The sequence below is a fragment of the Polyodon spathula genome, chromosome 20, assembly GCF_017654505.1.
Source record: "Polyodon spathula isolate WHYD16114869_AA chromosome 20, ASM1765450v1, whole genome shotgun sequence".
Taxonomy (NCBI): domain Eukaryota; kingdom Metazoa; phylum Chordata; class Actinopteri; order Acipenseriformes; family Polyodontidae; genus Polyodon; species Polyodon spathula.
In genome coordinates this window covers 12994186-13021408 of record NC_054553.1, presented here as the reverse complement: position 1 = coordinate 13021408, position 27223 = coordinate 12994186, and the positions used below count along the sequence as shown (strand labels likewise).

Genomic DNA, 27223 nt, shown 5'->3' with positions numbered 1-27223 from the left:
GCAAGTTGGAAATTCTGTGCTGAAATTCAAGCCCTGCAATTAGTGTGTGAATCACTCAGAAAACATTTGTGGTTTGTTTTAATTATAATTTCAAGAACATAATAGGCTCTCTGTATTTATTTTCGTTAATGAATGAGCATGAAATCACCTTGGTGCCCTTTGGTTGTTTTGCCTTTTTGCCCCCTAGAGCTGTCTTGGTGCCCCTGAATTCACACCAAACGAAGGCAACTTTGCCTTGCCCTTCATTACCTTAACTTCATGCCCTTGAAATTGGGTGCTAAAGCACCTGCCAAGCGACCTCCACATCAGTCTGCCATATCTTCTGATTTGTCCCTTGTGACTGAAACTGACTTGAAATGGGGGTGCATCTTATGTCAGAACAGTTTAATACTATACTTTAAGTGACACTGGCTGTGGCTAGTCATGAGCCTCCCCTCACAGCTCTGCATGAGAGAGAGAGAGAGAGAGAGAGAGAGAGAGAGAGAGAGAACCTCAATCCTGACCTCACCCTTCAGCTTGTTCTTCAGTCCTGGGCGCCTCTCCTGTAGATGCTGCTAACAATCTCAAACTGTGTACTGTAGTGGTTTTGTACCCTGGGATGTATACGTCCACAGGGGGCTAAGCTGAGACCAACAAAATCATTTTGCTTGCGAACTAAAGATTCAGTCCAAGGTGAAAGGCAAATATCCAGCCTAATTTGTCAATTTGTGAATTGGTCAATTTGTCCATAAATTTGTCAGTTCATACAGTAATTTATAAATGTATTTGTTAATCTAATAATTAATTTGTCAATTCACTAATACAAAAGGCTGTACTGACCTGCAAATTTCCAATTAACCAGACAAACTTCCCAACAAACAGACAATCTCACACTGTGCCAAAAACACGGCAACGTTTCTAGCCAATGGGAGCACACCCTAATATTTTAACCAATGAAAATCCAGTCTCGCTCAAAACTGCTTCAGCCAATAATATTGCAATTTATTAGAAAGGGCGTTTCAAAAGCTATTTAACGAGATACTGGACGCCGCTGCTTTTCAGTGGAGACTCCGTCTCGCTGTACAGAAAGCATTGTGGTATATAGAGTTAGCCAAAAAAAGTATACGGAGAGTCAATGGCAGTAACAGTACCAAAGTATAACAATACTTATTTTCTGAGCACCGTCCCGTTCGGTGGCGCATGCGCAGAAACATCGCTCTGAAGAAGCGCATTAAATCATTTAACAGTCCAGTAACACCAGTTACTTTAGAAATACGTAACATTACAGCATAAAATATTATCAAGACAGCAATATAGTACAGTAAACAAACTACTTGTAGCTACTTGGACAAAAAAAAGTCATGTTCATCCTTATAGTTGTTATAAAATGATTTCACAAATAATTAACACACACAAATAGTAGTAAAATATATCTGAAATGATACAGCTTTTAAATTTCCCATTACCCGCTTCCAAAAGCTGTCAATAGATATTATCGATGACGTGTGGTCAGCAGTAACTATTTACTGCACATGCGCTGCGAACAGGACAGTGCTCAGAAAATAGCATTTTTCATTACGTATTGTCATAATTTGCTGATGTGGCAGTTTTCTTCAAAAGGTCTTGGGCAAATGTGAAATCTACTTCAAAAGTTTGATGCTTTTTTTCATCATGGCAAAAACCAGCACAAACTAGTAAAATCTTATGCCTCCATTGACCCTCCATAGAATGTTTTTTTGCCTAACTCTATAACCCCAATGCTTTGCGCGCAGTGAGGTGGAAGTCTCCATTGAAAATCAGCGGAGTCGAGAATCTTGTTAAATACAGTATCTTTTGAAACACCCTTTCTAATAAACTGCAGTATTATTGGCTGAACCGGTTTTAATGTGGCTGGATTTACATTGGTTAAAATTAGTGTGTGCTCCAATTGGCTAGAAAGGTTGCAGTGTTTTCAGCACAGTGCGAGATTGACAGCTGGAAGTTTGTCTGGTTGATTGGAAATTTGCAGGTCTCTACAGCCTTTCGTATTAATGAATTTACAAATTAATTAATGAATTAAGTTTATGAATTACTGTATGAATTGACACATTTATGAACGGATTGCTGGACAAATTAACCAATTCACAAATTGACAAATGAATGGCTCCATACTGGGACTGTCTGTAGGGCTGGAAGTGCAAGGAAGGGTACATTTTGGCCTTAGAAGGTTTGAACCTTCAATGGTACTAATTTGCGGAATTTACTGGTGAAGTCACCATAGCTACTTGTTTGATTGACTGGCCACTGACGGAACTCAAGAACACCAGACGACCCCCCCCCCCCCCCCATGTTCTTGAAGTTTCCCTGGGCTTTGCTGAAAAGTTTCAGGTACCTCTCCTCACTGGTCTGGCAAGCCTTCATCTCAGGGGAGGATACAATGTTTTCCACTATGCCGAATTCTTCGTACAGCACATCCTGTCAATCTCTTTAAGATTGCACGCCTGAACACCATCGCAAAATTCTTCAAAAGGCACAGCATTTGCAAGGGCTAATCTGGACACTTTGTTGTGAAAGCTGTTTTCAGACAAGTCATATCTATCACTCAAGTACTTCTTGGCTCTTTCGATAAAAATTAAAAAGTCACTCACATTTTCCTGCCACATCTGGTATTGCTTCAGTCTGGTGTTCACTGCGAACCCAAAAAACTTGTCCTGAAACCTTCTCTCCAGTTTCATTTTCATGTCACTAATCTGCTCATACATCGAGAGGACGCTGAACGACTTGGCCTCTAAAGCTTCGATACAGTCTGTGAATAGTTTCAGAGCGTGGCTGAGAAAGCAAAGCCCCTCACCCCCAAAGCATTTCCATAGTATTTTGGGACATTCTTCCTCACCTAAACTCTGAAAGTAGCTTATCGGAGGTTTCCAGCATTTCAGCAATAGCCGGCAACAGAGGAACCCACCTGGTCACAACGTGCCTCACAGATTGCACTCATCCACTTCAAAGTCACACAACTCCCTCAACTGCTCTGTTCTGCTCACAGAAATGCTAAAGTGATCATATACCTTGCAGAAAACATCATTCTCATCAACATCAAGGTTTCCGACAGCATACCTTGTTGAATTGTGCAAAATGTGTGCCAAACAGTTGGCTGCAAGAATGTCCTTTCAGTTTTTGGTAAACACGGTTGTCCTTTCCGTAATTAACACTTGGGTTGTCCGCTGAATACGCGGAAAGTTTCTCCACGCTGAGATCAAAGGCACTGAGCTTGGATAATATTTCTTTTGCGATTGCTTCCGAGGTTTCCTGGCTATCACTATCAAAATCCAAAAGTAGATGCTGGATGCCCTTCTCATAATTTAAAATATCTCAAGACTAAGGGGAAACACTTTGTTGCACCCTTGTTTTGAGGCATCAGTTGCCAAAGTAAAAAAAAAAGATTATTTGCCTTTAATGTAATCCAAGTGCTTCTGTAGGGAATATGGTGCGAGAACGTTTTCGCTTAGTGCTTTTGCCTTTTGTTTTCCCACACATCGGGTCTTTGCCACAGAGGAGTCATTGTAGATTTCTTTATCAACTTTTACGCTGCAGTCAATACTTTTAGAAGACTGTTGATTCCTCACTGCATGGTTGACTTTACAAAGTTCAGCAGCAGTCACTTTTTTGTCTTTTTAAGGCGACGATGACGATTTAAAAAAAGAGCTCAATGGTGCTGTGCCTGCATTTCGAGTGTTCAGTTTGTGCTTTTCCGACAAAACGTGCTGATTCACATCTCCCTTTCCTCGGTGGCTGACATCGATATCATATCGGCACAAGCTGCAGAATGCACGATGCTCTCCCTTCATGCTTTTTGCTGTGAAATCATTCTTTTGACCATTCTGAATTGAACAACATCTTTCGTTTGGGCATTTTGAATTGAGTGTGTGAATTTGAAACTGATGAAGAAGACAACAGCTCTGTTACGCAGCTCATGCAACAGATGTAACGTAAGGGCATCATAAGGACGCACACACGGATAGGATCTTTGCGGGCATTCTCAGGACCAATATAATTACGAGATTAAATAAATGACATATTAACCAATGAAGACGAACAATATAACGTTCAATTGTGGTTCTTACAGGCTGGATGTTTCAAAATAAAAATACCAGACATAAAGGCGTCCGGTGCCGTAACAGTACCGGACAGGGGACAGACCAGCTGAAAACCGGACTATCTGGTAGAAAACCGGACGAGTGGTCACCCTAGTTGTGTATGTACACGTTGCTGCTTGCGATATGTATAGCAAGCTTCCATTGCAGAAGCACCAACTGCAGTGGACTTGGTGGTCTGGGCATTTTACAAAAATCCCAAACAGCAAGGGGTTTCAAGACATTTTTCAGTACGGCTTAAGCTATACAATGTTTTGATGGCGAATGAAGAAATTAAATGTTTGCCACTGGATAACATAAGCTGAATTTTCAAAATTAAAATGATTAGTGTTGGTGTATATTTTGTATATTTCAAACATATTCTACCATAGTACTTCTCTTACACACAACTGCAATAGGCACCGCCCCAGTGCTTTGGCTACTATACCCTGCTCCATACAACTTTTGTTTACATAATGTGCATTATACAAATCCAAATGTCCAGTTGTTTTAATGTGTGATGTATAGTATTCACACATCCAGTTATGATGATAAATACATTTGTTAGCATAAGTTATTAATTGGTATATGCAGGTACCCTGTCTGTCCATCTCTGTCCTGTAACAGTAAGTTTTTACATACTGTACGAAGCACTTGGGAAACTTTTATTGAGATGCATATAAATCATCTTGATCTACTTTACCATGTTACTAATTGCTCTGATTTCTAATTTGCAGCCCTGGCAGAAGATGAATGGCACCAATATATATTTTTTTTCGCTAACAAAGCTTTTTTTTTTTTTTGCTGCTTTATTATACATAAATTCAATAAGTCTTTTTTCAACAACTGTCTTAATTTCTCGCCTGTTAATTCAATGTGCCTCTTGTTTACCAGCTTTAAGCAAACCAAGTCCATTTCTGGAATTATTTGTTTGGTAAAAAGCCGGTGTCTGCTTAGCTTTGGTGACCATTTAGACAGGTTTTAATGCATTTAAAACCTGCACTATGATTTGCCTCTTCAAGACAATAATAGCTTCTTTAACCAGACACTGGCATTGTGCAAGATCAGCAGGCACTCAATTTAGATTGGATGACGAATCCTACAAGTGAAATGAGGAAGCAAGCTGCACGTGGCAAGTGTAGCTGTTCTGTTTTATTTGTCTAGGTTTCCGAAAGTAAATTATAACTACTTTTAACTACAAAAATTGTGGTTCGGTGATTTTAATATAATGCTGACAGGTATTCAGGAATATATAAAAGCTGCAAGGCTGAGGCATCGTATTGTTTGATAACTGTCGATAGTCAAGCCTGTGCATCGTTTTTGTGTAAATCTTATTTTTTATTAATTTGGAATTAATTAGTAGAATGAAACATGTTTTACTGTATGAGGGCCCATCAAAGTTTAATATTGCCAGTCTTGTGGTGTGTGTAAGATGTTGATGCTAAGAGGTAGTATTCCCTACTCTTACAAGACAGTGGGGGGTCGGGGGTTCTGTTTTAATTGATCTACCGCTTCTGATTCATCTCACAATGCAGCACCTAACAGGCCTCGGTGGCTCAGGGTACTAAGCTTGATGCCGGTAGTTGGAAATGTTTGAGGGACATTTCCACCAGTATCTGAACGGGTTATAAAGCACCATATCCTGTACTTATTTACCACATAGCCACTAGAGATTCAGTTAGTCCATGGGGTCCACTGCTGTTTCTCTGGGCTGCCTTTCAGGATGCTTTTTAGGGGAGGCAGCTGTGCAGTGAAATTGAGTATATCAGCAGCAAACAAAAAAGGGACTTTTTGTTTCAGTTGTTAGGTTGAGATGGTCACTTAGCCTTGTGACCCAAGCTGGCAGATTGAAACGCCTCCAGGTGTGAATTTCATCAACCCACGACCCAGCATGAGATTTTCTCACGGGCATCTTGGGATACCCCTGAGGATCAATGGGTACCTCAGGGACAAAGCAGTAGCCCGTATCAGGATAACACAGGAACAAAAAGAATCTTACTTTCTTGGGATTGCCAGAGTCTAAGACGTGGGAGATGTTAGGGTAAAGCACCGTCGCACAGCAAGGCAACGTTGCTTTAACATCTCTCGGGAGGGTGCTGCTATTGTTCCTGTGCAGCTGGCCGTGCTCAGTTGGGGCTCAGGTGCTGGCATCCCACTCAATTAGGCTAAAAGAACGAAAACAGAACCCCTCTGAGTAGAGGCTGGTGTGCTGGACACACCCTAATGACAGGAGCCCAGCAAGGAGGTCATTAAAATGAATGGAAATGGAGCTGAAGCGTTAGTCGCCGGCATTGTGTGGCTTTTATTGTCTATAGTGTCAGTCTTTTGTGTCGTGTGTTTTATAAAGCATTTCAAATAACTACTATTATTTTACAAATTTGCAGTTGTTAAATATCAGTTTTACACCATCCCAGTTCAACCACATTGTGATAAAAACTCAATTCTCAGTTTTTAGCTAATCTTTTTTCCACTAAATACATATGTGGGCATGTTTATTCTATTCCTGTTAAACCCATTGTGCTGTATTAATATTAAAACTGATTTTACTACTATAGCTGTCTACATTATTGCTATATTTTTCCCTCGATATAAAAAGGGATATTTTCCGGTTAGGATGAAACTTGACCTGTGGGTAATATTTACTTAATGTTTTATAATATTATATATATATATATATATATATATATTGAGTCAGCTTAGTGCAGTGTAATTAATACAGATATTTGACTAATTTCAGCTGAAATTGAACTACTTCCTGTACATTTCTGAGAGATTCCAGCAGGCATCTTTTTTGTGGACTGTAGTGTTTTAGAAAGCGGGTGTGGTAGGGAATAAAAACACAATAAAATCAGACTGCTTTAGTGTTAATGAGGGTAGGAACTAGAACTGTGTTTCTAAATCAGTAACTCTAGAGCAATTAGAGAACCTCTTGTCTTACCTCTTGTCAGCATTTTAAATAGTGTAACAAGCAGTATGAGTGGTATAGCTAGTCAGATAAGGGAAGTGCTCTTGTGAAATGACTCATTGAAGAAGCAGTCAAGTACCCAGCTCTGCGCATAGACTTGGAAATGATTCAATATCTAGGGGTTTTGAATGTACTGTATCTCCCATAACTAACACCTTTTCTATTAAAACCATATATCATGATAATCAGGGGCCAGTTAGTGAATCCTGCTAAAACACACACACACAAAAAAAATCAGATTTTATGTTTAGAAATTTGGCGCTTTTTTTTTTTTTATTTTAAAATGTGATCGGGATATCTGATCTGCATTTTGTTGATAAGCTGTTTGCACTTTAAAGAGATGTATCATTGCAATAGGGATTTTTGAAAGGTTCAGAATGATATGGTTATAATTTGAATCCAACTCGGACGGGGGAATTTCACTTTTTAAAATATCAGATATGATGTTTATTCTAATCAAACTTTCTCTTCCCTTATGCATACTACATATGCCCAATCTGACTTGGTATACCACATGGAAGTGTTATTAAGCCCACAGTAAATCCTCGACTGCCATGCAAGTATCAACACTGTCCAAGGTAAATCCAGAGACTGATTTTACTGCTGTAGCCGCCATACAGAGAAAATCTGTTGCTAGCATCTCTAGTGTTTATGTACATATCACTACACTACATTAAATATTAAAGGCAGTTCTTTGAACTGGAAACTGTACCCTTGTCGTGTTTTCTTATTGCAGTGACTCTGTGGTAGGGTAGTGCTGCGATCAAGGCTGTTGCAGCAGGAATAGCAGACAGAGGCGCAATCTCCTGCGCTTCTCACTCACTTTTATTAACAAAAACGAAATTAACAATTAAACAAACAAAAGCATCACCCAAGCCAAGGCTTGCTTCACAGGACAGTGTGCACATCACGCTGTTTCAGCCTGCTCCTAAACTAACTCTGCAGAGCAAAGCATGAATGTAGTATTGTATGTGTTGGACTGTTACATGCAGTTGGAACAACAAGCCGTAAACCTGGACTGGCTCAAACTGATCTGCAAAAGGGAGTCTTATTTAGCACAGAATGTAGAACCTGCTATGTGAAGAGGGTCTTATTTAGTGCAGAATGTAAAACCTGGACAGGCTCAAACTGCTCTGCAAAAGGAGTCTCTTTTTTTTAATTAATTTATTTTTTATTAAATTTGTAATCCCCAATTATTCAACCTGGCTCACTGTTGCAACCTCAGGAGAGATGAGGGAGCAAACGCATCCTCCAAAATGTGTGCCCATCAGCTATCTGCTTTTCTTCGCACTGCAAGTGCTCTGTGAAGCAATTACAGAAGTACAGTGGTGGAGGACCATGCAGTTCTGAATTGCACACAGGCAGGCCTGGCCAGCCACAAAGGGTTGCTGGTGCAAGGTGAGACAAGGACTTCCTAGACCCTCCCCAACCAGGCAGCGTTTGGCTAATTGTGTGCCGCCCCCTGGGAACTCCGGGCCATGGAACTGGAGATCTCCAAGCTGTAGGGCACATCCTGCACGCCAAGCGGTGCCTTTACTGGGTACACCACTCGGGAGCCTTGCAAAGGGAGTCTTATTTAGCTCACAGAAACCTGTTCTGTCTCAAACTGCTGTACAAAACCTGGACACTCAAACTGCTGTACAATGGCAGTCTGCTGAAATAACTGATCTTTCAGTCCCACTTAAAGACATTTCCCTGCAGTGAAAGTCTGCATATACAGCTGAGCTTGTTGCTGGGACACTGGCCAGTTTGGCAGCCAAGAAACTTTTTGGCTGATGCATGAAGCTGCCTCAAGTGCTGACTGTTCATTTTGCTGTCTGAATTATTAGAACTTGTGTCTTACATGATTTGATTACAATGGGACTGGGGCTTAGTAATATAAGAATATGTAATGGTTTCCTCTCCCCATTCACTTCCCATGTTACACATAATAGTCTCCATGCAGTTTCCTGTGTGCAGCATATAACGTGAGCTCCTGTTACCTGTAACACAGGAAGGAACTAACTTGTATCTGGGAAATCAAGGGAAGGGAAGGAACTCTTCTTTTCTTACCTTGAAACATTGTTTTCAGCTCTTAAACAGCTGCAGATTTCAAGTTAGCTGTAACAAATTTATAAGCAACCTGAACTCTGCAACTGTTTAAGAGCTGAAAATAATTAAAAAAGGTCTAATTAAGCAAACAGTTCAATTAAGGGTCTAGTTAAGTAATTAAGAGCTCAGCTGGAATGAAATCCAGAAGACACGGGTCCCCAGGACCTGGGTTGAAAACCACTGCTCTAGAGAATAAGAAAACACAATACAGGTACTACGTTAGTCTAGTAATTTTAGACTAAAGACTTGTGGTATTGCACTAATGAACAAATATGAAAATCCCAAAATGTATTGACAACCTTTATGAAACTGAACTATTCATAACTAACAAAACCAGTTTCCTCCTTATTGAACTTAACATAGGCCTATTTTGTATTGAATAATGTTGGAAAACATGGATCGAGAATTGATTAGCAGTTTGCTACGCATGTGGACTGGCAGAGCTATACTGGTGTTCTTTTCTGAAAAGAGACTAATATTGCAGATAGCAGACTGTTTGGTTCAAATTGCATGTACTGCAATCAATTGAGAGAGACCTTGCGTCTACAAGCTTCTTGCCCAGCATTGACTGCACGCTAACAAGATAACAATGCTGTGGACCAGAAGGGGCCAGGCTCTAAGACTTTTGGAATGCAAAGCATAAAGGGGCTAAAAGGCTCCCAGGGACTGGCGTTGGACCCAAAGGTTCTCAGGGAGAATAAGAGATAACGCCACTGGACTCAAAGGGTCTCAAGTAAAACGGAGAGATATGAACAAGGAAGATGACAAAAACTAGATGTATGGACCTTTTGGGGTGCCAGGGGTTTGAAGAATGCACTGAGTTCAGAGGTTGTCACACAAGACTACACACACAGACACACACAGAAGTACACAGCAAATTAAATATATAGTAACAGAATAATGTGTTATACCTTTGCTATTGGTTAAGTGTCAGAGAAAGAGGAGGTGGACCATCTATACAGAAGGGTATTTAATGTCATGCAAAAATTGTAAGGACGAGTATTCTGTTTGTCCTGTAACTGGGACCAGACTTCCTGCATATTTCTATAAACCTAACAACTGATTGAAGAAAAGGACTCTGCATTTTCTTGAATCTACTTACCATCCTTTTTTTTTTTTTTTAAGTTACATCAAATAATAATAAATAATTCCAGTACAGCCTATTCCTCAGAGAGTCAGCATTCAATGTGCTTACAAGGGTATTCCATGCAGTTTTGTGCTGCAGAATTGCTGTGGAATCCTTTCGTAGTCCATCCCATCCTCCGCAGTTTCAATAAAATATTTTATATACTATGAAGTAACATATTTCCTCCGGTGTATAATTTTGCACACAACTACTGGCCATGATTGCCTTTGTATGGATGTACTGAGAAATTAAGTTTTTATAGGCTATATTCCTGAAATATGTCATTTTAGCATTTTTACACCTTTTATAGTCTTTGGTCCGATAAACAAATGCATTTGTTTTGTGTGTGAATTAAATAATGAGGACTAATACAATATTTTTTTATCCTCTAATGCAGCTTCATTAATGTTGGTAATGTTTTAAGAAAATTTGATTATACATGTGAATCTGGTTTAAGAAAATCAGAAAATATTCATTAATTCAGCCCAGGGTATTTACTTTTGTGCGTAAATACATTTCGTTATATAATTTTCTTAAGTTCAAAAAATGTAAATTAAAAAACAATATTAACTAGTTTGGAAGTTTTTAAAGAAACTTCGTCTGCATTGTATGGTTTTGTATAGCGTGTAATTTTGAAAGTATGGTAGAAGTAGTTTCAATAGCCAGTTAGTTTCTTATACATGTGCAATAGTAAACATGAGTCTACCAGCAGTAGGTAAAGTGATTTAAGCTGTTAAAACAGTTAATTGTCCAGTTTGACCAATAATGAGAGATCAAAGGACAAAGTCCAAGACACATTTAGAAAGCACTTAGTTGGTTTCCTAAACATGTTTAGTAGTAAATATAAACTTATCTGCTTCTGTAAGGAGATGTAAGCTGTTAAAACAGTTAATTGTCCAGTTTGACCATGAACAAGAGGTCAAAGGTCAAGACATATTTGGTAAGTTCTTAGTTGGCTTCCTATACATGTTTACTATTGAACATGAGTATCTGCAGTCTGTAGTGTGATATGAGCTTTTAAAACAGCCTATTGTCATGTTTAACCATGAGAGGTCAAAGTCCAAGACATTTTTAGAAAGCTCTGAGTTGGTTTGCTATACATGTACAATAGTACATATAAGCCTATCTGCAGTATTTATGGAGATAGAAGCTGTTAAAACAGTCTTGTTCAGTTTGACCATGAACGAGAGGTCAAAGGTCAAAGTCCGAGATATTTTTAGAAAGCTCTTAGTTGGTTTCCTATACATGTTCAATAGTAAATGAGTCTATCTGCAGTATTTAAGGAGATTTAAGCTATTATAGTGTTTACTTGTCCAGTTTGACCAGTAACAAAAGGTCAAAGGTCAAATTAAACAGCATTTATAGACAGACCATTGGCAGTTTCCTATTAGTGTTCAATAGTAACTAGTACCCCAAAAGCACTCTGTAAGGAGCTATGAGCTTTCAAAAAATTGTTTACTTATTTTGGCAAAATGCCAAAATTCTATATCTGGCTTTAGAAAGGTCATAGGTCACGGGCAGTGACATAGTTTTATAGAGCACACAATGGTTCCTATACGTGTTCAATACAATCTATGGGCCTAGATGCCCTCTTTCAGCAGTTATGAGCTGTCCAGTTTTTAGTGCTGGTTATTTAATTAGCCAAATGTCCATTACCTTGGTCAAGGATGGTCATGGGTCAACGGAAAAAAGTTGGTCTTATAGAGAAGCAATGGATTCCTTTATATGTTCAATAGTAACTACTGAACATGTATAGGAATAGTACCCTATCTTGTCCCCATGACCTGTGAACCCCAAATCCATAAGTCCGATTGGCACCAAAAGTAATAGCAACTCAAGTCCGATAGAGTGCAATAGTTGTGCAAAAGTTTCAAGTGGATCAGTTCAAAGCTGTAGGAGGAGATAGGTTCCAAAAAATCGGTCGGAAACATGGAATAATAAAGAAACCGAGAGAAAACAGTGTCTGCGTTTTACAAGCAGACAATTATGGTGTTAAGTTTCTTTTTAAAAAAATACACAAGCACTCTTAAAATATAGTTTGCAAGAACCAATCACTCAGATTGAGTCGTCGTCGTCCACCCTTATCCTGTTAGCACACTACAGTAATGAGCTTTATTGATTAATCCTGAGCTCCATACTAAAGCCTGGGATCAGCTAACTTTGTTCCCCATCTTTTTTGTTTTTTTCGCTGCAATTGGTACTAAATTAGTGCGCAGCAGTGGATGATCCTGTGATAGTACTGTATTGGCTAGTCCACAACTTACAAGTACTAAATCTACAAGTTTGATGCAATTGACCCTTAGCATTCTAATGGAGGGCTGTTCTAATGGAGTTGTCTTCTTCTTTAGGGTTAGCCTTTGATGGTGATTTTAACCTTGAAGATGCCCTCGTTGATGCACCTACAAAACCACGTATGTATGCAGATCCTGTCTCTTTCTATGAAGTTACTAATATAAAACTTATTATAAACAAACTTCCTGAAATGCATTGGGGACTAAAATGACCATATTTGTATTTGTTCATGTAACAGAATTTATAAATGACTGTATCAAGATAAGACACATTTACTGCAAATTCAAAATTCAAAATATTAGCAAATATTGGAAACATGAAATAACCACGCTCTGTCTTGGATACAGAAGCACCAACAGAATGTATGTCCGGGTTCAGTTTACAGAACGCATTTAATCAACATGTTTTACATACAAGTGTGTACTAGATATGCACAGTTAATGATTTGGTGCTCGTAGACAATAAATGAAATGCAATAAAAAGACTGTAATGTTTGTGTTTTGTTCACAGCTGCTCCAAAACCTAAACCACCCAGGGGCCCTTCAGCTGGATCTTCAGGTACGCCTGTCCACGGGGAACAATGCGTGTGTGTACTTAACCACTTTTAAGCCAGCTTTGAGGCGGCTTAGGTCTTTTCTATATAGTGTAAACGCAGCCGTCCTGAAAGGGTCCTGCTCCAGAGGGGGCTCTGCGACGTACACTCGTGAGAGACGCCCCGTCTGACGCGGACAACAGCAACACATAGCTACAAACATAACCTGTTATCGGAAATTGAGACAAATCGATATGAGGAAGTGTTCAGTTTTGTGGAAACCTCTATCTAGAATGAAAGAAATCATTACAGTAAAGTTAGTAATAAATTTTCCTTCACGGGCGAGTGCAGTCCTTTTTTTAAAAAGTAACATGCTTTTAACATGCACATAGTGCTTGTTTAATTATATGCATCACTGCACTAACAGTTAAACAATCTGAAAAATAAAGCTGCAAGCTTGTGGAAGTGTAACCAGTTTAAATGTATAGGCTTTATTTTTCAAACCTTATCATTGTAAGTGCTGTGATGTGAATATATGTATGAGCACTAGCTTCAGGTCCAAAAGCACTTTCTTTGACACAAATGATTGTATTCACCCCTAGCAGTGCTTTATTTTTTAAATTGTATCATTGATAGTACCATGATGCGTTGTTAGTATATGGTGAATGAACTCCAGTTCTGGCGGAAGAACGCACACGATTGAACATTGCAGCAATTAAGTGAAGGGATTTGGCTTTTGTTGAAAAGCAAAAAAAAAGTATTTTTCATGTGTAAAGAAAATAAATGCAAGTTATTGTTTGTATTTTATATATGAGAGTTGTCAGACTGGTTTTCTTTTCCCATTTCTTTAAATGTCCACATACCTTGAAGAGACTAAGTGGAAATTTCAATAAACGTGTTATTTACATATCGGAGGAGTCTGACAAGCAGACGGTGCTGATATACAGGTTCACACGCGTGATGGTTGGTATGACGTCATGGGGCATGTGCTGCAGTTCAGGGCTATGCATACGCATACAGGGCCAAAACCAGTCTAGGTCTGTGCTCAAGTGTAAACGTGTGGCTCAGATGATAAGAATCTTTTGATCGACCCTAAGCCAGCTCTGGTCCAAATTATAAGTGTAAATGCACTTTGTGTGTGTCTGCATGCATGTGTGTGTGCGCCTGTGTCAGTCTGCCAGTGTAAGTGCTAACCAAGGTTTTAAAATATATTTTATTTTGCCCATTGTTAGCACTAGCAACATTATGGTTGGTCTCCCTTTACTTCTGTTAAAAGAATGTGCAGATATTTCAGAGACCGTGCAGATTGAAATGTGCGGTTGTTTTTAACCTTGATCCTCAACCACTCCCAAAGGGCTAGCTGATTCAATGATATAAAAAGTAAGCGGTGTGTATTGTAATGAGATATACACAGTGGCATGATTTTAATACCACTGCTCTCATTTCGCTGTTTTTTTTTTTTTTTAAATAAATCATTGCATAGGGCAATGTAGAGATAAAGGATGGATGGCGGTCTTAACATAGGAGGTAGCGACTGAGAATTGAACCCAGTCTGAAGGTTCCGAGCCATCGCACAGTGTGCCTGCCCAGTCTAAAGAGACAGGCTCCATTGCCAGTATAGTGACCACTCTACTCTCGCGTTACAGAGCCCATTACAAAAGCATAAGAAAAACCAGTTCTGTAGTAGCTGATAGTACAAGAGCAGTGTCCTTGCATTATAAAGGCTGTGCTGACTACCAGTCTTGTACAGCGAGAATCAAATAAGAGGCGAGAGGCTTAATTCAGTACAGCTACCCTTGAATTGGCAGGCCAGAGATGAGATCCCAGATATTATTGAGATCCCAGATATTATTTTCAGAGACCTGTTATTAATCACTGATTGAAAGTATATTCGGACACTTGAACCACTTCATTTCATTCAATGCAATCATCCTGTGTGGTTCTCACTTTGTGTAAATGAACCTGGCTTTGAGATTGTCTGTCTGGATTATCCTAACTCGTGGTACTGAGCAGCCTTTCTCATTCTAGTCGAATCATGTGCCATGGTAATATTACATCTGAACATATGTAGACAGAGAGCAGGCGGGGTCGACACAGTTGAAAGGTTACATTGTCACATGGTTTGGAATGGAACGAGGAAGTCTTTTCAAGTAAGAGCTGTTTCAGATACTTCAGACAAGCTCAGGTAAAGACAAAAAAAAGAAGATATCCCATAAAGTAGTGAAGGAAATAAAAAAAACAAAGCGATTCAAATGACCAGAGTAAATAAATGAATGACTGGAAAACTGCTGCTCCAAGCAGTGACCATGCCTAATGCTGCAGGCTGATAGGAAACAAGCCACAGCACAACACTAGTTAGACATGATATACTTTTCTGTAGTGAAACTGCACAGTAATTGAATCAGATGCACGTTCTAATCAAACATTGCACTCCCAGTCTTTTTGTAGCAAAACAATGGCTGTTTCTAGGACTGTTAAGTGTGAATGATTTGTCTATTTTTGCTGTTGATTTTACGGGGTTATTTCTTGCCGCCTATTCTTGCCAGGACCCCATTGAAAACGACATGCATAGGTCAAGAGTTCTGTCCTGGTTTAAAAAATGCATTTGGCAGACATTTGAGGTTTTAGTCTCACGGATTTGCACAGTTCAGTGCAGCCTGCCGTTTGTCACAGCCAGCTGCATGACATCACACACAGCTCGGCAAGCTGATTGCACAGATCTTTTGCAGATTCAAGGGTTAAGATTTCTCTTCTGATTTAAATAAAAGTAAGCTGTAATCCTGGGCTACACACATTGTCTGTATTTCATCAATTGGGTTTCATGTTCAAACACTTCTATTTCCACTCGCTTCTAATACTACTGAATGTCTCGCCTGTCCCTCTAAATCAAGACAGCCATACTGTGAAGGTTAGTGAGCCAAATATTGTTACCTACTGGTTTATAAGCGTGTTCTGTTGTCATGGTACAACTGCATACAAACCACCATTACTTCCATCATTTTATGTGATGGGATCTAACTCTTTGTTTCAGCAATGTTCCCAATTTACTGTTCTGACAGGGAATTGTTTTTTGAATACATCGAATAATACATTCTTATGATGTGCTGAAATTAAGACTAATGTCTTTCCTTTTTGTCAGATTTAGATCTGTCTGACTACTTTGACACACCGGTAGACAGGAAGACTACCACGAAAGCACCCAGACTGACTACCACGAAAGCACCAAAGAGGAAACCACAGCCAAAACCACAGCCAGGTGATTCGCTCTGCTTTACTGAAACTCTTCCCAACAGGAAGCGCGCAGTGCACACACCGGGGCTTTGAGTGTTTGGGCTGATGCATTAAAGAGATAATAACCAATACTGGTTAATGCTACCAGAACTTCATTGAGCTGCAGATCAAGAGCATCCATTTACTATACTGTAGGGCTCAAATGTGCAGTTTTGAAAGAAACACGTGACATCTGGTATTACATAACGTTAAAGGAAGTTCTCAGTTTGCTTGCCTTGCCTTCTAGGAAATCTCTTACGCATGCTCTTCCTGGCTCATTTCATAGCAGCAATGTCTTGGGGGTCAAAGGATTTCACTGCCTACAAAGCAAGTCCAGTCATTAGATTTAACAATATGCTTTCTTTCACAGTGAACCCTAATGAGTTTGACCTGGCAGACGCTCTTGATGACAAAAACGACCGCAAAAAAGATAACAATGGAGGTGAGGCGCATGGAGGGAGAGACCAGCAGAGCTGATCAGCTCTCTCCTTCCATATCATCTTATCTCAAGGGCTCAGTGATACACAAGGCTCTTCACAGTGGGGATTTCAGATACACTCTACAGTGAATAGAACTGCAGCTTATTCAATTAGGCACTACAGACACACTCACTGCAGTGAATAGAACTGGACCGTATGCTCTTAGGCACTGTAGACACACTTGCTGCGCACCGGATTTAATTAATAAACACAAACAAAAAGTAAACGTCATGTGACGCTACCAGCAATGGTAGCGCACAGAGGACGGTACAAGACTGTACAAACACTAAAAATAAAACATAATGACAAACCATAATGAAAAAATTGTGCTGTGAAAACGGAAGGCCTTGCAGCAGCCCCGATCACAGTGATCACTATGTTTTCATAATGACACTCTGCTGAGACACGCCCACCTGCCTACTGGAACAGCTGATTGCTTTCAGCTGCTGCTCCACACAAACAGGTAATCGTCCCCCCAGCAGAGCGCCACAGCAGTTAAACAATTAAATCAATTTACAACAATTAACCAAATAATATACAATAAAAAAACTACATATTACCCATGTGCAGGGCTTCTGCACTATGTCAAATTCACACAGAATCAATTCCAGTTCCATTTAAAAGTACATTTCCAATTCCCATTGCCTTGTAATAAATTCCAACACATCATTGATTAAAATTGCAATTGCTGTTAAAATGAGCAACACATTGCTTAAGTTAGTCACTGTCGATTTTTAATCCTGGCTTCACATGAAAGCAGTTGAACTCCACAATTGTGTCTAAAATAGCAATTCCAATTGCAAGCCCTTCAAAGAATTGGAAATAAAGTTGGAACTGAAAACCAGGAATTGACCGCAACCCTCATTTGCTTATAGCTGTGCTCCCCAGGAAGTAAACAATACAGACTGTACTAAGCATGAACTGTTCCAGCATCCACAACAGAACTGAAGGACAACATAACAAATCCATTTTGATTAAATATTTAGTTTGACATCTCTACTTCTCATAATGCCAACATCCCTTTTCATTGGCTAGTTTTTAAAAATGTATTTGTAATGTGTTACCAGTAATGACACTGACACAGAACTGTTAAATATTTCTCTGTAAAACGACTGGGTGGACTCCAATATCTGCGGACCAACATGGAGCAGGTGGCTCCTTTTATAGTGTTGCACTCAAGCAGGAACACTTATTAGCAATGAAGAGTCCGGCTAAACAGCGATTTGGGGAGTGAAAAAGGCTTTTTAAAAATAGATTTCAAAACCTTAGCTGTACCTTTTTAAATACTACATCAAGTGAGCAATGCGAGGTTCAAATGTAATAATTGAAAGAGTTTTCATACTGAAGTATTAGAGTTATTTTAAGGAGAAACGGGTTCAATTAATAAACCAGATGGGAGAATCAGCAGCTTGTTCTGTGCTTGCTGTGCCCCTGGCTTCACGGTGCCAGCCTTCAGAGGAATGTGGAAATTTTCTGATTTGGGTAGCTTTCGGTAGTTAAAGCTACACGGTGCCATCTGCTGGTGAAACTAAAATCGGGCTGATGGAATCTCCCATTCAACAGCCAATCAGATTGTGTATCCAAATCAGTTTATATGAGTACCTGTCTAACTTTTTTGTTTTTGTTTTATGACTTATTTAATTGTATTTAGCAAGCAGACAGCATGTGAAGTCACATGACCACAAAACTGCTAAATGACACATGGCATGATAAAATTCAGTGTTACAGAAAAATAAATATTCAGCCAAGTACAACTGCACAGCTTAATATACCATTTCAAGACTATCTGTGAAGAGCTGAGGTTCTCCTGAGACTATTCGCTTCTCTATGGACAAGGATGTTTTCAAACCTCATCCAGGCTTCTGAGCCATGTTTTGGCTGCGGTGCAGTAGAAGAGTGGTGTGATTTGTAGAAGCCCTGTTGAAAGGAAAGCTAGCCCTGGCTTGCAGTTTGCAGTGCCAGTATAACGTGTATTGTGTTACTGACAGATAAAGGCACGGGTTCAAGAGACGACAACAATCCATCTGGAGGTGGAAAGAGTGGTAAGCAGCCCTTCTGCCCCCTACGAGCTGTTTCTCACTAAAGCTGCTGCACTTTCAGCTTTCTTGGCGTTTTCCTTTTTCTTCTGCACCCCAGTGTGTTTAAAATGAACCGATCTCATGACTCTCTAAAGATTGCAGGGTATTCTTGAGTAATGCAACTAACCTCACAAAGTTGTTCTGGCTTAAATGGACCAAATTCAAGGCAGGGTTCATTTACATGCAAAAGAAGAGCTGTGTCAGTTTTGATCACTGCTGAGCTCATTTTGGGGGGGGGGGGGGGGTGATGATGTAGACACGTATTTGTCCTTAAGCGTGTTCAAAAGGCTTTCCAACCAAAAAAGAATTGTCAGATAGCTTGCATTGGTTCACGTGCGCTGGAATGACAGTCTTCATTAATGTCTGTACCTACCCACCCCTAAAGTCTTACACACACAGTACCGGAGGATACAACCTAGACCTTGGGTCCACTGTGGATCATGATGGGGCACCAATGACTAGGTGTGATGTACTGTAAAGCCCTGTTCTTAAACTCCAGGGTTTAACAATAACTGGTTGTATGCAGTGAACATGGTATAGCTGTGGTGCCGTATACTAACTGGACAGAATCAGGGCTGACAATGCTAATATTCCATGGTGTTGCCATGGAAAAAACATTATAACATTGTTTTAAACATACACGTGTGGTTAATACCTTTTAGATAACCATGTTGTAACAGTTCAACCCCAAATGAATTCTAGATTAAAAATAATCATGCAGACCAACAGTTTGGCAAATAGCATCAGTGTTGACATTCTAATGAATGGATTCATCAAAAAGTAGAGAGCACCAGTCCAATTTAGAAGCTAATATTAGTGTGTGTCCCGTAAACTACAGGGAGGAGATTAAGGAGAGATGATTTCCACTGCATGGCATCCTAGTTAACAGGAGGCTGTGTAGACAATTTCCCTTGAGTGGCTGTGTGTGTGTGTGTGTGTGTGTGTGTGCTGTGCAAAAAAAGCCATTAGAAGTAATTGTGATTTCTGACATACCAGTAATATTCAAATTGTTTGAAGATTTGTAATGAACTCTACAAAAAAACGATATGCTCTTTATGTCTGACTTTCTTTCTTACTGCTATTAATCTTGCATGCTTACCAAAGCGAATCTGTCTTCAGTTACATTTGTGATGTAGCCCTGTTGAATTTCTAGAAGGATGGTTGCACTGTGCCACAGCGGCACCTCCCTGTATTCTCCCTGGGAGTGAAACAGTAACCGGAAACAGAAGCCAAGCTGCTAGGCTATATTGATACAGAATTGCCTGTTCTGATTTTGTTAACTTATTCTAGGCGGTGGATCCATCTCAGACAAGGATCTGGAAGACATTCTAGATGATGGTTACTCTCCAGATAGGAAAAAAGGTAGGTTTTTGGCCGTTGGTTTTGAAACCAAGAACTTTTATGAAGAATTCACTACCCACAGTACTGTCCAATAGGGATGTAACAATGTACTAACATCACGACATGATGCATGCCCCGATATGCAGGTCACAATACGATATGGATCGCGATGCATGTGCTGGTCCTGATGGGCTACTTGGATGGTGCAGAATAAGATGAAGCGATCATTTAATGAAAGAAAATGCTGTTAAAAGACAAGAAGAAAATAGGATAGGGAGAGTATGTGTTCATACCAACAATAAAACACTAATTTCTTCACCGTTTCAACGGCAATGCTCTATGATGTGCGTTTGGTCTTGTATCACAATACAAACCTCTGTTACGATGTGCTGTGTCACAATGAATTGTTACAACCCTGCTAGTACTGGGACTTCCAATCTGCAGATACAGTGAAGCCCTCTTAATGTGATCATATCAGTACAACATCATTTTGAACATAGTGGTTGAGTTACTAAACAGTTAGTTTTGTATAGGTAATGCAAATTGATTGCACTTGATTCAGTGTGCCAGTGATTGTAATGTATAGAAAAGCTTTTCACTGTTTGATACCTTGATGCGTAGAACTCCATTCTTGTGCCTGCTGTTATCTACCTGAGCCAACATACACCAGCACCATTGGCTTCAGTTATCACAGGGTTTTAAATGTGTGCATTACATTTGCCAGTTCATTGATATTTTTGTAATTGATAAGTCATTTATATATATATATATATATATATATATATATATATATATATATATATATATATAATATGATTTTATAGGACAGAAGCTAATTTCTTGGGTTTTATTTTTTAAATTTCTGAACCATATAACCGGCAAATAAAACACACACCCATTATAGAAACGTATTGGCGATAGATAATCGATCTTGGCTGGGTTTAGGTATATCAGATCTACCCCTCGCTAAGGTTACTGTGAATCATTTATTCTGTTTTTTTTACAAGGTGGCGGTGGTAATGTACCATCAGATGATCCAGGATATGGAGGTAAACCTTGTGATTCGCTTGCCTGTGTAAAACACAATGTAGTACTGGAACTATATATATATATATTACACACAAACACACTGAGTGTACAAAACATTAGGAACACCTTCCTAATATTGAGTTGCACTCGGAACAATATTGAGTTGCACTGCATTGAGTTGCACTCGGAACAGCTTCAGTTCATCGGGACATGGACTCTACAAGGTGTTGCAAGCGTTCTACAGGGATGCTGGCCCATGTTGAATCCAGTGCTTCCCACAGTTCAAGTTGGCTGGTAGTGGATCTCTACTTCAAATAGCTCGTTCCATCTCATCCCACAGATGCTCAATTGGATTGAGATCTGGTGACTGGGCAGGCCACTGCAGTAAATGGAATTCACTGTCATGTTTGTGGAACCGTTCCTGTACAATCCTAGCCTTGTGGCATGGGGCATTATCCTGCTGAAAAAAAACATTAGCAGGTGGATACGCTGCTGCCATGAAGGGATGCACCCGATTGGCAATGATGTTCAGATATTCTGTGGCATTCAAACGTTGCTCCACTTTTATCAAGGGGCCCAATGTGTGCCATGAAAACACCCTATACCATCACACCACCACCAGCCTGCAATGTTGACACGCGGCATGATGGATGCATGTACTCGTGTGGTTTTCTCCATGCCCTAGGGAAACAGTAGGAACCGGGATTCATCAGACCAGGCAATGTTTTTCCAATCCTCCAGTATTTTCCTTCCTTAGCCCACTGCAACCACAGTTTCTTGTATTTTGCTGAAAGAAGTGGAACTCTGTTAGGTCGTTGGCTGCTATACCCCATTCGTGTCAAGGTACAACGAGTTGTACATTCTTTTATGGGTCTTTCGGCACCAATGTTGTACTGGACTGTCAGTTGACTGACTGTAGCCCGTCTGGTGCTCTGCACAATTCGTATCAGCCTCCTTTGGCCTCTTTCATTAATGAGCCGTTTTCAACTACTGGCCTGCCGTTGGATGGATGTCCATTGGGTGATGGGCCATCCTTGATACACACAGGAAACTGTTGAGCGTGAAAAACCCAGCAGCGTTGCAGTTCTTGACACACTCAAACCGGCGCACCTGGCACCTACTACCGTACACCGTTCAAAAAGCACTTCAATTTTTTGTCTTGCCCATTTACCCTCTGAATGGCACACATACACAATCCATGTCTCAATTGTGTCAAGGCTTAAAAATCCTTCTTTAACCTGTCTCCCCTTCATCTACACTGATTGAAGTGGATTTAACAGGTTACATCAATAAGGGATCATAGCTTTCACCTGGGTTTACCTTGTCAGTCTATTTCATGGAAAGAGCAGGTGTTTCTAATATTTTGTACATTCAGTGTGTGTGTGTGTGTGTGTGTGTATGTATATATATATATATATATATATATATATATATATATATATATATATATATTGAACAAAAATATAAACACAGCAATTTCAAAGATTTCAAAGAGTTACAATTCATATAAGGAAATCAGTCAATTGAAATAAATTCATTAGGCCCTAATCTATGGATTTCACATGACTGGGAATACAGATATGCATCTGTTGGTCACATGACTGGGAATACAGATATGCATCTGTCGGTTACAACGACGAACTGCAGTCAGGTCAAGACCCTGGTGAGGACGACGGGCACGCAGATGAGCTTCCCTGAGACAGTTTGTACAGAAATTCTTTGGTTGTGCAAACCCACAGTTTCATCTGCTGTCCGAGTGGCTGGTCTCAGACAATCCCGCAGGTGAAGAAGCCGGATGTGGAGGTCCTGGGCTGGCATGGTTACACGTGGTCTGTGGTTGTGAGGCCGGTTGGACGTACTGCAAAATTCTTAAAACGACGTTGGAGGTGGCTTATGGTAGAGAAATGAACATTCAATTTTCTGGCAACAGCTCTGGTGGACATTCCTGCAGTCAGCATGCCAATTGGCATTGTGTTGTGTAACAAAACTGCACATTTTAGAGTGGTCTTTTATTGTCCCCAGCAAAAGGTGCACCTGTGTAATGATCATGCTGTTTACAAAAAGGGATATAAACACATTTTTGCACAAAATGAGAGAAATAAGCTTTTTGTTCCGATGGAAAATTTCTGGGATCTTTTATTTCAGCTCATGAAACATGGCGCCAACACTTTACAAGTTGCATTTTATGTTTTTTAGTGTGTGTGTGTGTGTGTGTAAGACATTTGTGTATCATGACGTAATCTACAGCAACAGTGGTCTGATTGGCTAGGAAGGTTGGAACGGTGTGAAATGAATATATAGGTATATACTGTATATACTGTGAATCCTTTCTGACCAGTTAACAAGCATGGAAAATGTCATTCCAGCTTTGCCGGTAGGTGGTTTATCTATTTGTGTGCTGCAATAATGTTCCCAGTATGCACAGCCAGCCTGTCTGCTCCCTCCACAGATAGCACAGCTGAGACTGGCACCATTGCAGGGATTGCCAGTGCCATCGGCATGGCCCTCGTGGGCGTTGTAACCAGTTACATCTCATACCAGAAGAAGAAACTGTGTTTCAGCATACAAGGTACTGGCAGCTCTTTCCAGGGTTGGGGATGGAGGGTTGAGAAGCAGGTCACAGTAACAACACCTCTGCTTTAGGTTCTTATAGAGATGCAAGACTGAGGGTTCAGATGAACCCAGCTCTGAAGAAGATCTTTAGACGGCCCCCAGTTTAATTCACTGGTATTCATTCACTTTACACTGGGGGATACTTTTCTCTTTCCTTATTGTATGCTGGTTTACACTTTGTGGATGTTCTTATTTTCCTCAGCTCTGGAAATGGGTGAAGGGTGTCTTCTTTTAGTCCTTGCCTATAGATTCTCTGTGTAGCAGTAAGGAGATTTAACAGGCATGTTTTGAGCAGGCAACTCTAAACTTATCATTGTCAATGTCTTGCTTGTTACACACCTGTCAGGATTCCCCTGTGAAGGAGGGAGTGATCATAAATGAATAACTCCTAATAAATAAATTACACGTCATCTTGCATGTGTTCTCCCGGTGAAGGTGGCTCTGTAATGAAGCAGCTTAGACAGGCTACTGCCTCACAGTGACCTCCTGAGCAAAGGCTGGATTTGACACGAGACAGTGATGTGCCTGCTGCTCACACATGTCATGTTCTACCTTTTCAAGGAGTGCAAGTTTTAAATTTACCTTGCCTGGAGAGGTGGTAGATAATTCTTCTCAAAATGGGCTAGCCTGAGAGAAATAAGTGTGAACTAATCTCTGAATGGACAGAGGCATGCTTTAAGGAATCCGTGCCACCGTGCCTGGGTGTCGGTGGGGTTGAAGGCGTGAGGAAATCCTCAATGTTTATGCTGTGGTTTGCTCTGCTCTTTTGAATTCTGACAGGGGGGTGGTGGTCTGAAGAGAATTCTAAAAAGCATCTCTTTGCTTTATGACCCCATTTCTCAGTAGGTTTGATTGGGGAGTCTGGTGAATCATCAGTTTATAAACTGTGTTTCTGTAACCCACAGAGAGTCTGAACAGTGCACAGTATGTAAAAGGACAACATTTAGAAGCAGTTGTTGCTGAGGAACCCCAAGGTAATGTATATATCTGTCCATATAAACAGGTAATATCTGCAGAAAAGGCCAGGTTATATACAACAAAGCAGCAGCCCTGTAAAGTGTACTGATGGAAAGTGTCAAAACAAGACAAATTGGGGCAATCTTGCAGCTCTGGGGTCAGTTACAGCTGGAACTGTGCACTTCAGAATACATTGCAGTTACAATGGAACTGTAGTGGAGAATTCATTGCAGTTACAATGGAACTGTAGTGGAGAATTCATTGCAGTTACAATGGAAATGTAGTGAAACATGTGTAACTGGAATGATTCCATATAATTGAATTTGGTGACCCCATTTGTTTGAAGAAAATGCTACATGTGATATTACTTGGTTATTTAGAATAAATAGAGTAAGCCTGTTTTAATTTGGGTAGCTGTTTGTTACTTTTCAGTATAATTGTAATTGAACAAAACTTAAAATTTGCACCCCTGGATGGAGGGGTGCAGAGTGTTTTAACCCAGTTGTTTTTGGTTCTGATTCTGCGCAGCTCAACAAACCCTCCTGCAGTCGCCGTCGACAGATCCTACTTCACAAGATGCGGCTCGCGTCTAACCCTCCCCCTGCTGACATGTCCAACCAGGGCTGTAACAGCGCTTTCTTTGAAGACGAACTGTTTGAGAAGCAGTGCCCTTTAGCCGGAGTTAGCTTTCTTCTTTGGTAGAACTTTCTCATTAAAAAACGGTGTATAAGTCTCCCCCCTTTTTTCTTTGTTGTCTCAAAAAAAAAAAAAAAAAAAAATTCAGGAAAAATCCTATAGGTCACACCAGTGTAAGTCACTCCTCCCTTTTTAGGACCCCCTAAAAATACCTAGAAAATAGACTTATACAAATGTTTTTACAGTATCTGGAACTTAGAAGTATGGAAAATGCACAGCAAATGTGTTTTTATTGTAAGAATTTTGTTTGTTTTTTTTGCTTGTTTAATTGATTGTGAATAGCTTCACTAAGTCAGCCTGTTACACTTGTAAAGATCTCTATGGGTGAAGAACTGAGCTGGCTGTTGGTTTGACTCCCAGCTTGAGCCTCATGCTTAGACTCTGACTATGTAAGAGTTATTCAGTCCCTGCTGTTATAAACCTGTGTGAAAGCAGACCCTACTGGAAGTGACATCTTGCACTTAAGCTGGGCTGCCAGGCTACTTCAAAATTACCAACTAAAGGTTGTACGTAATAAAGGAAGACAGGACATCTGAATGTACACGAAACGATTTAAACCATTTTTTTCTTTATTCGTTTTTCTTTTACTAAGTGAACATGGCCACATGATGGCTGCTTGCTGTAAATATGTTTCTCCTTAATGAGAAAACAGCAGAATCCACAGGTTTTTTGAGGGGGCACAGTCTGGTCATTTTAAATATAAATATTTTATTCTGAAACGAGATGGTGATGTTAATTGTAAGATTTAGTCTGTTGGAGCTGAATAACACCAGTCAATGTAGAGCATTGTCTTTATCATTGCCTGCACGCTGCAGCCTGTCCTATGGGATCTGCCAGTGAAGCGGGTTTAGTGTGTGCATATTACTTGTTAGAAACCCAGTGTGTTAGTTTCATGTTTCCCCAGAATAGTATGCTGCTGCCACTGAGGCTTTGCTTGTAATGAATTCAGCTGTGATTTCTCTGCCAGTGATTGAGCACACTTTGAATGGCATCCACTTGAGTTGGAGTTTGCAGCCCATTAAAACCACTGTGTTCCTCGCTTACCTTTGATCTACTTACAGCAGGATGAATTTAGGAAGCTAAAAGAATTGTTACACTGCTATTTAGTGTTTCATGCAACCTGCTGCTGCCTGTTCTTTTAAATTGTTCAGATTCTGTTTGAAAGCTTTTTTTTGTCGAATTTAACAACTTTAATATAGGTTACCAGTATTAAAAAAAAAAAAAAAAACTAAAACAAACTTGCAGATCCCTTTTTTTATTTTTTGTTTTGAATCTTCAGCTTAAACGGAGAGTGTAGATAACATTTATAACCACCTACTACTGCAGAATTTTTTTTTGGTTTCAAGAATTATGGGATTTTATAGCAATTTCCCCCTGCAACTAAACAAACTGGAATGTAAACTGCCTTCAGTTAAATGTGTACCCAGAAGGCAAAGCAGAAACCTGAATCCACTGTAGCTGTCTTTCAAAGTGCTACATGGTGAAGCCCTTTAGAGTTTTCTTCTAGGGTGAAGCCATGATTAATGAAGATGGTATCGTTGTTTGCTTTATTGAAGACAACAAACATAGGGCAGCTTGTGTCTGTTGCACTAAGGCTTTAATTGTCAGCTGTGTTTTATTTTGGGGTCTTGTCCTGTGTGTTTCCTTCCTGGCTTGTTTAAGCCCA

General features: G+C 39.9%; 1 protein-coding gene across 4 annotated transcripts in view; it reads left to right on the top strand.

Moving 5' to 3' along the window:
* The window catches only part of LOC121295622 (CD99 antigen-like protein 2), a 29071-nt gene extending 2280 nt beyond the window's left edge, over positions 1–26791 (top strand). Inside the window, exons 2-11 of one of the 4 annotated variants that reach the window (XM_041220504.1) lie at positions 12619–12681; positions 13073–13120; positions 16234–16350; positions 16735–16806; positions 18832–18885; positions 20212–20283; positions 21270–21311; positions 23741–23860; positions 24810–24878; positions 25390–26791. In XM_041220504.1, coding sequence (XP_041076438.1) covers positions 12619–12681; positions 13073–13120; positions 16234–16350; positions 16735–16806; positions 18832–18885; positions 20212–20283; positions 21270–21311; positions 23741–23860; positions 24810–24878; positions 25390–25454 — 722 coding nt within the window. In that variant the 3' untranslated portion in view covers positions 25455–26791. The remainder of the gene's footprint in view (positions 1–12618; positions 12682–13072; positions 13121–16233; positions 16351–16734; positions 16807–18831; positions 18886–20211; positions 20284–21269; positions 21312–23740; positions 23861–24809; positions 24879–25389) is intronic. The other 3 variants (XM_041220507.1, XM_041220505.1, XM_041220508.1) reach the window with 3 other exon arrangements.
* Positions 26792–27223: the final 432 nt, after the last annotated feature.